The sequence below is a fragment of the Colias croceus genome, chromosome 11, assembly GCF_905220415.1.
Source record: "Colias croceus chromosome 11, ilColCroc2.1".
Taxonomy (NCBI): domain Eukaryota; kingdom Metazoa; phylum Arthropoda; class Insecta; order Lepidoptera; family Pieridae; genus Colias; species Colias croceus.
The window spans coordinates 8296709-8313463 of record NC_059547.1 but is presented as its reverse complement, the minus strand read 5'-3'; the positions used below and the strand labels follow the sequence as shown (position 1 = coordinate 8313463).

The 16755-nt window shown below is 33.8% G+C and overlaps 1 protein-coding gene across 1 annotated transcript; it reads right to left on the bottom strand.

The window, feature by feature from the left end:
* Positions 1-2791: 2791 nt before the first annotated feature.
* On the bottom strand, positions 2792-7285 carry LOC123695375 (transmembrane protein 104 homolog). The gene is made up of 5 exons (XM_045641203.1): positions 7064-7285; positions 6614-6826; positions 5674-5930; positions 4098-4309; positions 2792-3758 (listed from the first exon to the last, which is right to left on the bottom strand). The coding sequence occupies exons 1-5, from the start codon at positions 7139-7141 to the stop codon at positions 2998-3000; spliced, it is 1521 nt and encodes a 506-aa protein (XP_045497159.1). The 5' UTR covers positions 7142-7285; the 3' UTR covers positions 2792-2997.
* Between the last annotated feature and the right edge of the window lie 9470 nt (positions 7286-16755).

The window sequence follows — 16755 nt, the reverse complement described above, 5'->3', positions numbered from 1 at the left end:
AATTATTTAAAATAATAATTTAAAAAATATATACATGAGTTTTCAATCTATACTAGTGGTTTAAAGTTAACTCAAAAATGGAGCATTTTCGTAAATTTTCTAAAAAATCTTAGAGAAGGTGTAAGAAATGTTATAGTATGCTATTTATTCGTGATCTACTCAATAAGCTCTTTCATTTGATACCCCACACGGCATGTTTTGGAATTTTTTATGTTTTTCTTTGTATGCCACATTTAATTACCGGGGTGGAGGAAGGGGGACCACAAAACTGGTTGGCAACATCTGTCTATAGGATGTCTGGGATCTATACAATATATATCAGAAGTCAGATTTAGGTCTGCTATTTTTGCAAACGAAACTCCACTGAGAGTCCGGTCTATAAAACTCAGTGTAAAATAATTAGGTCTGTTTTCTTTTACTTTATTATCATAAACACAACAAGCCAACCCTGTTTAGAGTGCTATTTTTATTATACTACTGTTTTCACTCTCGCGTGCATAAAAAAAGTTAACATTGTCATCTCACATGTTTGATCATAATTTAGAAATTCCGGGGCCATTCAAATGCTAATCATGAGATGTTTTACTGTGGTAAAACAGCTATCCTCCTATCTCGGGGCACTATAAATTCATTTTTTTTTGTCTGGTCTCAATGTTAGCCAGAAGGGCTTCTACATTTTAACGACATGCGCAAGGGCGTCCCCCCTTAACGGGTATCTCGAACCTCAGCTTGGTCTGTCACTTAAGTGGAGGAGGCCGGAAGGTCCCTAGTCGGACGGGTATAAATTCATATCAAATTGCTGTGCTACGACTGGATAAAGACATAAGCGAGTTAAAAAAAATTTGGTTGCCTGTAAAGTCGGTATACGGGCGAAAGTTTTACGTGACAACGACTTTTTATGTCTGTCTCTCTCGCTCTTAGGCGGGCTAACCATGCCCGAGTTGAAGGGACGCGTGCCTCTCACTCGCTCTCATTGTGAGCGCATAACGTGAGCGGAGCGTAACGCAGTTTCTTGAAGTGTCACCCGGCAAACCAATTTATAAGACGTTGTCACGTCAAAATGGGGGCAGCAGCTAATTATATATCAACTTCTGTCTGTTTTATCGCTAAAACTTGAGAACGACTGGACTGATTTTGATGCATTCAAAATTTCTGGACCGATTTCGCTAATTTTTTTTTTCTTTATCTCTGCATAGTAAAAGGAATAGTTACTCATTCGGCCCGCTCTGATGAATTATTGGAAAATTTAGGTTATATATTATATTCTTTAGCTTAGACGGGATATCACACACGGCACTAATCTTAGATTTTCACGCCAAAAAAACGTATGTGGATAAGCGCCCTAAGCTTACCACTTATTTTTTAAGAACGGTCGATTAGTTTTGAGTTAAATTATAACAAATATATTATAGTTATATTTCAAACTATCGATGTAGATCATTTGCAACTGTGAGTACCATAGTTAATCATGAAATTATAGTTGGCACGAACAATTATTGATTCCTATAACAGTTCCGTTTTAGTGATAGTTCGTGTCGATACTTTACTATTGTATATGCAAAGGCGTGGCATGCATTCAGCCACATCGGTATACCTACATGTTTTTACAAATATAGAGGAGTGAGAGGGAAAAAAACATCAAATGGAACACACAAAATAATTTTTATTGTAAAAATACTCTGAATCAAATTATTACATCAGTCACTTCTTTTACAATAAAATATAGCTAGATACATAAATATAAAAATGGTTATTCTATCACAGTAAATTATTCATTATAATAATAATAATAATCTGCATGCTTAAATCCATAATTAATTAGTTAATTTAGGTAATCATTACAATTTTATTCCTCATAAAATATTCCACTATAATAATTACACACAATTATTATACTTTTATAGTAGGAAATACAATTTAATAGCATATAGTAACACGAAATACCATACAATCATTTTTTTGAGTAGGTTAAATGCAAACTGTCTTTCATTTACACAAAATCTAGGCCCTAGATAACAATGGTTGAAACCATATCACAAATGCTCAAATTAGCACAACAAAATTATCATAAGAGTTGAAAAAAAATTGTTCAGTCTTATTTATTATTAACATCCCTCCAATTAACTATATAAATTATAACCGAATGTGTTTTTAATCTCTGTGTAAATTATTGTACATTAAACAAGGGAAGACTTAATTTTAAGAGAGCTAGTTCAAACATGCATTTGTCATGATAAAATATAAGCTCTGAGTCTGAATTATAAACATATTTGAGCTACAATGGCAGCAGCAATGAATTGATGCATGAAATATAAAATTTTCATGATAATTTAACGACAATGACAATTCAATTTAAAATAATAAATAATTCAATCAAGTCTCTGAAAAACTTTGTACTTTTCCAACGTAAATTGAACTATATTCTTAAGAGGCCTACACCACCGAAACTAGCGCCACCGAACATTTTATTTTTTACTCCTTAACCAGATCAAATTTAAAAAATCTAGCTCGGTACTTTGCTAGTATATTACTTGTAGTATTTTTGGTATTACTTTTCACTATTCTAACTGTTCATTATTCTAGAGAACTTTTGATTACCGCCAAAAGTGGCCACTTTTGGCGGTAATCAAAAGTTCTCCTAATTTACCGAATGCAAAATAATGAAAAGTAATACCAAAAATACTACAAGTAATATACTAGCAAAGTACCGAGCTAGATTTTTTAAATTTGATCTGGTTAAGGAGTAAAAAAATAAAATGTTCGGTGGCGCTAGTTTCGGTGGTGTAGTCGCCTTAACACAATCGATTCGGTCTCAATATAACAAACAAAACATTCTTTTTGTTAATAAGAATGAATAAAATACGTAATCAATGTACGTTTATGACAACAATAAAAGCATCTGTATCTGGTAACATCTTGTTTATGAGGGTAATTAGTTTAAGCGATTTTACGGCCATAAATTCGCCCATTAAACTTTTATTACAACGACATTCAATGTCACGAGTTCTTTTCGAACATATTAACGGATACCAATATGATGCACATGAAAGACCACAGTAAAACAAACACAGCCCAGGCTACGTTTGAAAAGGGACTTTTATATTTATTGACTACGCCTAGCCCTAATAAATTAGAACAATGGCGTCTTGCAGATAGCACTAGAAACGTAGGTATTAAATACTGTATCCCAGTACCCGCATAAGACCCTGTAAACTTTATAAGAATGCTTATATCTTCTAGGAAATACGTCAACAGCAATGGCGGAACAACAGCGACAACGGGGAACAACATCTTCCTGAGAATAAAATTGTACGTCTCCAAACGACTCGTATCCAAGAACATGCTTTGCAAATTGTTTCTCAACGTAATAGCGATGATAGGAAAGCTAGTGGATAGTGTAAAAACTGGGAACAACGCTAGGAAATATTCGACAATTTCCAGGAAAATATTTTCATTATCTGTGGGCACGAAATTAAGTGTGTATAAGTCGTTTAGTTGAGCGAACGCGAACGCACCCGTAAAAGCTAGTAAGAGATAGAATATGCTAATTAGAAGGTAGTCTAAAGCAAGATGGAGGCCTAGATATCCTTTTCCCCGTATTGGGGATATAAGGCCGGGCAGTGAATGGTGGCACATAAAGGAGTACACACACGCGCCGAATAGTGTGGGCATTCCCGTGAAGTCGAACGCTGGCGGTCTGCCTTGCGGTCCGTGTTTGATGAGGAGGTGGATCGCCATCGTTATCATTATTGCGAATGCTGAAATAAAAAATAAACTTATAAAATTACTTATCTGATTCTAAAAAATTGATACTGTTTAATATTCTATCTATACTAATATCATAGAGGAAAGGTTTGCATGTATGTATGGTTTTCAGGCATAAACTACTGGACCGATTTTGATGAAATTTGGCACAGACAATCTTTAGACCCTGAGAAAGAACATAGGCTACCTTTTATTGCGAAATATTTGCCACGGGCGAAGCCGGGGCGGACCGCTAGTTTATAATATAGCAAAATTCTTCATAGAATTTAAAATACTTGATGCCAACAAAATATCCCTTATTTACATGTAACTAATATTCCACACAAACTTACCAAGCCACCGCATACCCGAAGTAAAAAGTTGCAAATACTTTGTTTTCTGCACATTAAAGAACACAAAAGGGCCCATAGCGGCGAAAAAAGTCAACAGAGCGACTCTGTAGCAATCCAACCGAGTGTAAACTCCAGTTTCTGATGACGTCACGTTGAAGCAAGGCATTGAGTCCCAGTCCGTTATGTTTGTCATGTTTGATGGTATTGTTGAACTGAAAACAGATAGAAAATTTGGTGATCAAATGAAATTAATGTATAAGTAATAACAGATTTGATTTAGAAATTAAAGATTTTGTAACGGATTTTAAACGCGATTTATTCATTATATTATTTTCCCGACGTTTCAAACACTTCGGGGACACTCCCCGTGACCACGCTCGCTGTTGCTCCCTGTGTCGTAAAAAATCTTTAATTTTTAAATGTATAATACCTAGTCGCGTAAAATGAAACACTAGAAAATACTAACAGATTTGATTTGAAATTATTCATACATCAATATGGAAGAGATCTAGTTTGATTGTAGTAAGTAGTTTTCAATGTATAATGTAGTAATTAGGTTCAAGTAATAAGTATTTTCTTATCCGCTCAATTGCTTTTGGTAAGGATAATTACCAAAACAGAATTCCCTTGATTGCTTCTGGTTATGATCGTTACCAACGACCAGTTTTTATAAAACGACTTTAAACCTTATTTTGTAGTCCATAAAGTCCTCGTGAAACGTTTTTAAACCATAGACTAATAGATTATCCGACCTTTAAATACAAGTTGGCAACATAATAAAACTAATTCTTATTACACGAGACGAAATAAAGCTTGACGTCGCCATTTTGTGTTGTGCTAAGTGAGCGTTCCCTTTATGTTTTAAACATTTAATTCCACATAAAATATATCCATGTGTGATTAAATGTGTCTAGTAATTAATCTACTTTATGAATAAAATAAGAAACAATGCTCTTGTCGATCTAAATTTTTAGTAAAACGCATTTTTCCATACAAGTAGCTAATATTTTGGGTAGTTAAAAGTTGCAAGGTACTTTGAAAAATACGGAAACAAGATCTATAAAAAAAACAAACAGTGTTTAAGCTTGTTTTATTGGCTATTCAGAACAGTTAAAACATTTCAAGTGAGCCTCAAGAGCGAGTCACAATCAAAGTTTTATTACGGCGCGTCGTATTCCCAGATTCGGTCAAAAGTCGAAGCAATCGAGACCCTTTTTTTTTTGCGCGTAAGCAACTGAGCGGTTATGTACACGTTACAAACCCATGTAACTATTATAGTATGAAATAAATTATTAGAAAGTACATTTCGTTTTATTTTGCGCCTTCCCGATCCGATCAAATTAATTCCTTAACTCTAACTATCTAGACTAATATTATCAAGCTGAAGAGTTTGTTTGTTTTTTTGAACGTGCTAATCTCGGGAACTACTGGTCCAATTTGAAAAATTCTTTCCGTATTAGTTAGCCCATTTATCGAGGAAGGCTATATATCATCACACTAAGACAAACAGGAGCGGAACAATGCGGGTGAAACCGCGGGGCACATCTAGTAACAGATAAATAATAAAAATATTCACCACACGACATCCATCAAAGACTTAGCAACGGCAGCTGAATAAATCGACAGATCCCCATACAAATACACACATAGTGTGCAATAGAACATGGTCCGTCCGCTCTTGCTCAGGAACAGATTGGCCATTTCTCCGAGTTCAATCCTTTTATCCAAACTGTAGTATCTTGAAGGTATTGAGTCACCACAGACCAGGGGATCCTCCAGTTCTCCATAATGTGTACTCGCCTGATCTTCCTCAGAATGGTCCTCATCTTGAACCTATATAGGTGTATATGTCTTTAATACTAATTTCTAGGAAATAATTATATGAAGCAATATAAGAGTGATTTGATTTATCAATAGTCAATTAATTATATAATCAATAAATTGTATGTTTTTATTATATTCCAAATTTCACTAATGAATGTATATCTAATAATATTCTAACGAAGCTTCTTATCAAATCCTAGTATATAAACAATTTTGTCACAATTATTATATCTTGTTATTTTTATTATTCAGCAGAAATTAAACAAAAAAAACTAGTTTTGATCATTTTATACAACTTTTTTTCCAATAACATGTTTATAAGATCTGCTGAATGAATTTGAATGGTTTTTGGTTAGTCACAATAATCTCTACTGGGTTTAGAATAGTAACTGATAATATTTTGAAAAAATAAAAAAAATTGCAACTCACAGACCCAGAGCGAACAACTAGTTATTGCTGTGATAACTTATATTTCAATTTCATTAGCCATTTCATTTTCAGTTTGTAATATATGTATGTGTAAACATTTGTAAGCTATTTTTAGCAATAACAGATAGCATAATGAGATTGATACCGTTAACATTTATGTTACATTTTTGAATAACTAATCAGTTGTTATAGTTATGTTTTTATTTGATTATTCAGTATAAAACTACAAAATGAATTATTCTCAGATATTATTCATAACTTACACTGTTCCTCTTAATAAATTGCAATCTCTTCCACTTAAACACAGCATTAGCACATGCCATAGTTTCAATCACATATGTAGCATTCATGAAACTCATGAAGGCAAGGAACACAAGGGATATTGTGCTGAGCCCCCATCCTGCTCTGGCAAAAGCTGCGGGCAGTGTGAGTGCCCCTGTTCCAACTATTAAATTAAATATATATATTAATCCCACCTGAAAAAGGTTATTATGTTAATGTGTATAAAACTCACTTAAATATAAAAAGATGAAACAAATCTTATTTCTAATTAAAAGTTTAATTTACAGTTAGAGCTCATATAAATGACAAAATAAACAGAAACATATGTTCCATTTCAACATGTGATGTGACGTCCCGATCTAAAGTAACCTTGCAATTATTTTTCTCGTAGAACTTGAAATTATAACAAAGATAGAACAAAGAAATCATACCCAAATAGAGTATTGATCACCAGCCTCAGCCAAAGGCATTTTTAATATTTTCCTCACAGACCAGGTTCGCCTAACCATAACATATGGATTGCATTAGACATCACTCTGCTTTAGCTACGTCTGTGAACGCAGAAACTATAATTTTTACTATTGTTTTGATAAATTTCAGGTGAGATTAAAATAATATTTGATAACAATCAAAATGACAGTGACAGTCCGTGGTGACAGCAGCGGATATATTTCGTCTCGTTAGAGCGTTTTCACATTAGCGGATCCGATATCGGTATCGGACGCCGATAGCCGATACCCGATACAGTTTGCTCACCTCTTTCACATTATCCGTTAAAATTGTGCACTAGTATACACACGTAAGGAGTGAAACTTCTTTATGACCTTATTTTTAAAATAAAAAATTGGTTGTCTGTAAAGTCGGTTTACTGACGATAGCTGAATGTGACGTGGCGCGGTGACAACGATTGTGCACTTCAAGCCATGTAGAACACCTCAGAGCGAGGTAACGCCGCATGAGTCATGTTTTTACGTGCGTGCAGCCGGCTCTAACGAATTATAAGACGTTGACAACGTCGTCAAAAATAATTTAACTACACACTCGTTTAATAAAATAATACGAGTGTTTAGTGTAGCAACGCGGACTGCAGTCAACTTCGGCCGAGTACTTCGCCGAGGAAATTCGCGAGTAGTGTAGAGGAGGCATAACGCTGGCATATCGATGTCGGCACAGTCGGCTACGATATCCGAATATCGGACCGGAAAATGCGAAAGACAGGAATGTAATCAAAAAAGGGATACAAATTTTAGTGATTTACTTTTCCCTATTTTTTTGCATGCTGTACGGCCGTGTGTAAGCGAGAGGGAATGATAAGCGGCGCCATTTAAGATTCGTTTCTTTATGATATATGAACTTGATTTCCACCAGCGGCTTCGCCCGCGTTTTCAAATGAAAACCTGCATACCTACCTAGTTCCCGTTCCCGTTCCCGTGGGATTTCTGGGATAAAACCTATCCTAGTCCCGGAATAAAAAGTAGCCTATGTCCTTTCTCGGGTATCAAAATATCTCCGTACCAAATTTCATAAAAATTGGTTCAGTAGTTTAGGCGTGATTGAGTAACAGACAGACAGACAAACTTTCGCATTTATAATATTAAGTAGGTATGGATGTATCCTTGAATGACGAGGCGCATGGCGAATACGAATGTATAAAGTGGTATAAATACACCACAACATGATTACAGCATTGATATTAATTAATAACTTACCTAGCTCACTGGTCACTGCTCACAACTAATGTCCCGACTCCCGAGAGAACAATGTAATGAAAATAATTACATACAGATATTATAATATATTAAATACCTACGTAAGCTTTTATACCTGTATTTCATTAGAACACAATATATTCCCTAGTAGAACTAGCAATAACAACGGTATATTTCTAATTATGAAAATCGTGTTGTTATAAGTTATAACCTATGCCATAGGCTTATAAATAAATGAAAGTCATGTATTTATTGGTTACTCTTCAAGTTTCAACCCAAGAACGGATGAATTATTATTTTGCTCTCATTGGATAATGTAAAATAACCATATAATATTATGTATAAGTGAAATGAAGTTCTTAGTTCCGTGTCCCCAAATCGTGTAAGTGGCAGCTGATGCATGTACATGTTTCACTGATCAATTTTCTTTAGCGATAAGTATGGTGATGGGACTTCTGTGTCCTGCTAAACCGAGACATTTTTTTTCTTCGTCTCCACCCGGTTTTTCAAAGCTCACATACTTAATAAGCAAATAACTACTAAGTAGCTAACTATGTAATTTTTAAAAACTTACATAATTCTAGTTCCTTTTAACGCGACAAAACTTACAAAATATTCAATTAATAATTTTATATTACCATTTTTCCATAATATTCCACACTAGTTATGTACTACTATATAATTATCATTACTTCCTGACAGTACTAGTACCTACCTGTAACCTGGCGGCTGGCTACTTGGTATTTTTATTTTCGTTTTTCTTATTTGCCGCCATTGTTTGCCGCCTTTTTTGACTGTCAGATCAAGGACATAAATAAACTGCTACAGATACAGTAGACTTGAGTCTACAGATAACGTAAACACTTAACGCGGTTGAAAGATCGCAGAAGATGGGTTGGGTTGGTTGGTTGATGTACCCGGCGCGGCCTAAGATGATCCCTATGACACTGACAGTTATTCTCAAGAGACAAACTTGTAATGGCGTCACCATTAAATTAGAAACGTATTGGAGGCGTCTAAAAATGGCATTTATTAATTTTTACGTAGCTTTATGCCATTACAATGATATTCCGTTGGAATTATAACAATTCTTAACATTTACGAGAAATTATATCAATCTGACTTTACGTTTACGTCCTTCAAAACTTACATCGTTGGCATTTATCGACTAGTGCGGAAAGTATCGATAAACAAATTTCGATAATGGAAACGAGTTCACATTTTTTCCATGCTTAAGCTATAGTTCATTCACTATTGAATGGAACAGAAGATCGCAGCATAATTAATTAATTAATAACCGTTCGCGTTAATTTACTTACCTATGATAATATAAGTTTTTTAGAAAAATTAAATGGGGGATTCCATTTTCATGATAAAATAATATACACTGTGTTAAACATGTTAAAAATTATGAGAAAATGATAAGGTGCATTTTTATGTTTTGGAAAACTTTCGTTTTACTTACCGTTTCGTTTACATAATAGACGTTAAAAATTCATTTTATAATATTTGTAAAAACATGTTTACCGACGTGGCTGAATGCAAACCACGCCTTTGCCTATAAAATAGTAAAGTATCGACACGATCCATCATACGAGCAATCACTAAGACAAACTGTCATAGGGATCATCTTAGGCCGCGCCGGGTATATTGTGTTATTAATAGTTATATGGGGTTGTTACGTCATCGCATATAATGGTGCTTCTAATAATTTAATTTATGTTCAAGAGATGGCTCTTTCTCAAATCTTAATGATTTTTTTTATGTTAGATCTTCGATCATTTTATATCTTACTAGCGGTCCGCCCCGGCTTCGCCCGTGGTACATATTAACGTTTTCTCTACATAAGAACCATCCTCGTACTTCAAGGAATATAATAAAAAAAGAATTATCGAAATCGGTTCAGCCGTTCTCGAGTTATGGAATTACAACGAAAAGTGGCATTGATTTTTATATATTAGATTTAGGTACCTATCTTTATTTTTCAACGTATGGTTTAGATATAATTTGAATAACTATAAACCTTAATTAATGAATTCATAATACCTAATATTATAAAGATTCGATAAAAATTTCATTCAAAAAATTAAGTCACGACGTTCTATAGTAGCTACGATTTACTTATTTTGCAATTGACCAAGATCATTTTATTCTATTTCCAATAGGTACACTCAATATAAACTTAACTCTTGCATTATTGCATACAATAATGTAGGTAGGTAATGGATGAAATTATAAAATAAAGCTCATGAGACATGAAGTCAGTCAGTCCTTTTAGTACCTGTGTAGTGTTAATTTTTGCATGCCAATCAATTGGCGATTTGTGCTGAACAATAAATTATGTAACATCTGTAAATTTCCACATTTCTTGCAAAATAAATCATTTCATTTCATTTCATTTCATTTCATTACCTTCCAATTAGAGGGACTACCTCTTTAGGTAGTAAGTACTTAGGTACCTATATATACAATTATTAATGAACCTACTGATAGGTAGGTAGGTATATTAATAATATTTAATATAAAGTTATAGCATGTCTGGTTCATTACATACAAAACTGGATTAATGCCATCCGACTACCAATAGATGCCGCTAAGTGTATCATTTTAACCAGCAAAAAATAAAATTAGATTTAATTGCAATTTCATTGCTTTTTATAATTTTTTACATACTTTTGTAAATGGAACCTACCTATTTAATTTCATTTTCGCTCGATTTTAACTAATTTTACAGAAAAGTTTATATTCAAAACAACGCCATCTCATGAAACTACTATAAACAAATTATTCTCCTCCGATTTGGCGATGCTAAACGAATAATAGATGGCACTACAGACTTTTTACGTTACTTTTCACGTTTTTAACACAGACTAATAATAATATTATCACAGACCACAGACTAATAATAATATACTACGTTTTTAATACATAGTCTCATTGCCTTTGCCACCTATAAAAATATTGTAAATGGGTTAAAGCCGTTATTAATTATTACAAACTGCGTTCCTGTAGCGGCCTATATTAGGTAGGTACCTAGTGTATTGATAATTTTCATACGAAAAATGAATTGTCGGAAAACTTGCGAGATTGTGTGAATATTTGATTGCAAGATCTCATTACAAAATAATATACAACCACAGACTAATAATAATATACTACGATACAACCTATACTTAAACCGTAGTAAGTATATTATTTCTAGTCACATTTAATTATATATATAAATTATAAATAAATATTAAAGGACAATATTACACAAATCGACCTAGTCCCACAGTAATCTCAATTAAGGCTTATGTTGTGGGTACTAGACGACGATAAATATAATATCACAGACTAATAATAATATACTACGTATACAAATAATATAATATTTTATAAATACATATATAGATAACACCCAGACCCAAAAACAAATAATCAAGTACATCACACAAATATTTGCCCTGACCGGGGATCGAACCCGGGACCGTCGGCTCAGTAGGCAGTTACTTTACAACTGCGCCAACCGCGTCGTTAAGAATATCAAGAAATCATCATTAATGATAATAAATCGAAACTAAAGTTAAATACCTACCCACGTCATCTTGTTTTATTTTCTAAAATTCTAAATAATCCTATCAGATTACCTTTATATGAAGTATGAACCAAAAAGTTTTGAGATTTAAACCGTAGAAAAGGTTTTGAATGATCCTTTGCGTTTTTTTTTCTTTATGCGCCTAAAATTAAATATTTCGACATCGATTCCCGAATGAAGTATTTTTAACCGACTTCAAAAAAAAGGAGGAGGTTATCAATTCGGCCGGTATATTTTTTTTTTATGTATGTACACCGATTACTCCGAGGTTTCTGAACCGATTTACGTGATTCTTTTTTTGTTCGATGCGGGATGGTGTCGAATTGGTCCCATAAAAATTTTATTCGGATAGGCCCAGTAGTTTTTATTTTATGAGCATTTTTGTCTGTAGGTATTTGTAAATTTTGCAAGTGCAAGTTTGAAGTCGGTTGTTTTTAACGCAGTTATCACTTGTCCCGTTATAAAAAGTAGCCTATGTTCATCAGGTAGGTATAATTTTTGCTTCGAATGATGAAAGAATTTTTCAAATCAGTCCAGTAGTTTCGGATCCTATCCAATACAAACAAACAAACAATCAAATAATTTCTGTTTTGTAGATAAATACGAAAGTTACTCCGTCATAGTAGGACAAAATAGTGGGACCACGAGAAAATAGGTATTCCCGCACGCGTCTGAACCGATTTTGACGGAAATTTCGATATATGTACATACCTACCTACGTTGAAAAAGGACATCTCAATTTTGTTGCATAAATAGGATTCAAGGGGTAGGAACAGGGATTGAATAAGGCACACGGTTGAAGCCGCAGAATGAAAGTTGGTAATTTATAAGATTAATTTATTGTAAAATAAACTACTTCATTTTACTTAAACATATTCTATTTATCATTCATTGACTTATCATAAACTTTTGAGTCTAGTACCTAGTTAAGTACCTATTATGTGAAAATTTTGAAAAAAATGTTTTCTTTAGGAAATTATTAGCATTAATTGATTACCTTGTCTTGTCATTAATTTATTTACCTACTTGGTAATAATCGGTCGAACACTTGTTTAAAGTTTATTTTCCTTGTCCTTTCCAGGTAATCTAAATTATTTAATTTTTGCAGTAGGTAATTAATTCATTTCGGCTTGAACAGACAAGGCCATTAGGTGAAGCGAGATTGCCAAATATGGGTGATCTGTAGATATACATAATCCACAAGGAAGCATCACATTTGCTGTAGCTTCTTATGGGTAGGTGAACGAAGTAACCAGGTCTGCAAACTGTAAACAGCTGTCCATACCCAAACACCACTCAGCAGCTTTCAAGGGTAGCTTTCGATACAATGCCACTGTGTTGGAACAACATTCCACCACCATTAACCAGTTTGACAAATATTAATAATTTTCGTTTCCAATACCGGAAACATATTTTAAAATCCTGTTCTAACCCTTAGTGCATTTGTATCGAATTACAGTTTACACATAAACTTTAATTAAATATTTATTTTATTTACTGGTTATAATATAACATAACATTATATAGACATTTATTTTCTGCCTATTTATCATTATACTTAATTATTATAAACATTGTATATGTTAACGGAAATGTATGTAATCCGTCATTGTATAAAATTCCTAGGAAATGTATGTAATTCCTAAAATCGCACGGAAATGTGTGAAATAAATCATTTTATAGTACACATTTCCTAGGAAATCTATACATTTCCTAACTAACAATCGGAAATGTAAAACATCTAAGATATTGGAAGGTACGCGGGACGAGGGGTATGTATGTCGCAATCGGATTGTATAATCCGCCGAATTACAAACGGCCGGCATTTTGTAATATGCCAAAAATTCGTAATCAGAATTTTTTGGTTTGGATAAGGGGGTGGGTTAGGTTAGGTTCGTGTTTTTTAAAACTATACAGAAATAGGAGCCCCACTTCGTGGGGCTCCGTCGGCTCGCGACCGTCTTTTTGTAGAATTTTTGAAAAAGACGAATTTCGGCATATTACAAAATGCCGGCTGTTTGTAATACGGCGGATTATACAATCCGACTGCGACATGTACACGGGGTCAGCAGGACGAGGGGACTGATTACTTACCAAATGAAAATTTGATTTGATTGAATATAAGTTGATTTAAGAAATGTTAATTAGTAAGATAATATGAACATATTGTTATTAGCCGGGGCGGACTGCTAGTTTATTATAAAATTGGTCTCATTCTATTATCACGCCGTTGCATTTCGACTTATATTCGGATCTTAAGGGTGCTATTACGGATTTTTACAAAAACACGCTGTTTTTCGGTACCATTTTAACTTAAAGCAATTACACGTGAGAACATAGTAATATCTTAATTTAAAGATAATATATTCAGCTCTACGTTCATCTTATAAAAATTGTACGACGTTATACAAAATTGTCGCTGAAATACGATTTTCCCAGCACAATAATCGCATAAAATGCAAAAAAATGGGGTCTAAAACGGTACCATTTTAAGAAAAGTAAAAGCCTAATCTATCTTCTTACCTATACATTATTGAGGGATATATAGTCCTTTATACATTATGATAATTTTTTTGTATCTAAATCAAAATTTTATTTCAATTATTAGCTAAATTAAAAATACTTGTTGATTTCTTCATACATTTTGCTCTCGCGGGTCGTCAGACCGCGCTCAGAAGCGCTCTTGGAAGGACGGGTGTATCGCTCCTCGTCCCAAAAATAAAAACGAATAAGAAAAAGATTATTGTGCGTGCACTGTCGTTTTTGTGATTTGAAATATTTGATACTTTATAAGTAAGAGTAAACTGTTTATGTTTCATATTCAAATTATTTGTAATTTAAAATTATGTTTTAAAAATTACGTTGACTGAGATCCCCTTTTTTATGGGTTGTTGAACGGATTGGTGGGGTAAAGCAATTTGACAAAACCTAAATCCAAAATGGCGCCGACGAAAATTTTACATCTTTTCGTCATGGGTGTCATTTTCATGGTTTTTGGGGTAGCTATTAACGAATATGAGGTCAAAACTAAAATCCAAGATGGCGCCGACAAAAAATTTACATCTTTTCGTCATGGGTGTCATTTTCATGGTTTTTGGGGTAGCTATTAAACAATATGAGGTCAAAATTAAAATCCAAGATGGCGCCGACGAAAATTTTACATATTTTCGTCATGGGTGTCATTTTCATGGTTATTGGGGTATCTATTAATGAATATGAGGTCAACATTATAATCCAAGATGGCGCCGACGAAACTTTTACATCTTTTCGTCATGGGTGTCATTTTCATGGTTTTTGGGGTAGCTATTAACGAATATGAGGTCAAAACTGAAATCCAAAATGGCGCTGACGAAAATTTTACATCTTTTCGTCATGGGTGTCATTTTCATGGTTTTTGGGGTAGCTATTAACCAATATGAGGTCAAAACTAAAATCCAAGATGGCGCCGACGAAAAATTTGACATATTTTCGTCATGGGTGTCATTTTTGTGGTTTTAGGTGTGTCTCTTTAAATGATGTATCTCTTTAAAATACTCATACTCACTCATACTCTGTATAGGTTATAGCTTTGCATACGCTAAGTACGTAAAAAATACTTATAAAATGCCAGGTGTATCTTTTTTTTCAATTAGATTAATTCATAAAACTCTTTGTGTACACGGTACACCCCGTAAATGCAACCCGCCCAACTTTGTCACTCGCACGTGAGCTATCGTTTAATTATGTTTTCATAGACAAAATAATCACATTAGCGAAACGGTATATGCCGGCTGCACGAAGTTAGAGAAGAAAACATGGATTTTCAGGAAAAATTTAGCAAAATTTTTTTTATGTAATTTTGTTGTTTAAGTATTTTTACGTGATTAGGGTTTGCAAAACTACAAGTCCCTTAGCACTTAGTATACCGATAGTGGGGCACCCTGTATAGTCGAATTCTTATATACTACGAGAGAGAGAGAGAGAAATAATCTTAAAGAGCATTGAAATAAATGTTTAGGAATCGTCGTTGGCGCCATCTTGGATTTTAGTTCTGACCTCATATTGGTTAATAGCTACCCCAAAAACCTTGAAAAAGACACCCATGACGAAAACATGTAAAATTTTCGTCGGCGCCATCTTGGATTTTAATTTTGACCTCATATTGTTTAATAGCTACCCCAAAAACCATGAAAATGACACCCATGACCCATGACGAAAAGATGTAAATTTTTTGTCGGCGCCATCTTGGATTTTAGTTTTGACCTCATATTCGTTAATAGCTACCCCAAAAACCATGAAAATGACACCCATCACGAAAAAAAGTCAAATTTTCATCAGCGCCATCTTGGATTATAGTTTTGACCTCATATTCGTTAATAGCTACCCCAAAAACCATGAAAATGACACCCATGACTAAAAAATGTCAAATTTTTCGTCGGAGCCATCTTGGATTTTAGTTTTGACCTCATATTGATTAATAGCTACCCCAAAAACCATGAAAATGACACCCATGACGAAAAGATGTAAAATTTTCGTCGGCGCCATCTTGGATTTTAGTTTTGACCTCGGGTAATAGCTTCCCCAAAAACCATCCACATTTGCAAAATATGTGTTTGCTCCTTAGGAAAAGTTCAGATTTCCTAGGTAATGTGACGAATCTAATTTATTTAATTCGGACCGTAACTCGGAATAACATACATATAACATACATACATATTTTCTAAGAATTGTATACAATGCCGGATTTAATACATTGCCGGTAACATAATAATATGTATGATAATTCTTAAAAAAGTACATATTTTAAACATTTCTTAAAAAGCTTCTAGATATTGCATACAATTCCTAGAGGTTTTGT

Bases quoted from the DNA above. Each gene is read 5' to 3' on its own strand.
- LOC123695375 (XM_045641203.1), bottom strand. From the start codon at position 7,141: ATGGTTAGGCGAACCTGGTCTGTGAGGAAAATATTAAAAATGCCTTTG. The intron at 6,827-7,063 runs GTATGATTTCTT...AACCTTTTTCAG, and splicing joins GTGATCAATACTCTATTTGG to GTGGGATTAATATATATATT. The intron at 3,759-4,097 runs GTAAGTTTGTGT...TTTTTATTTCAG, and splicing joins TTCGGGTATGCGGTGGCTTG to CATTCGCAATAATGATAACG.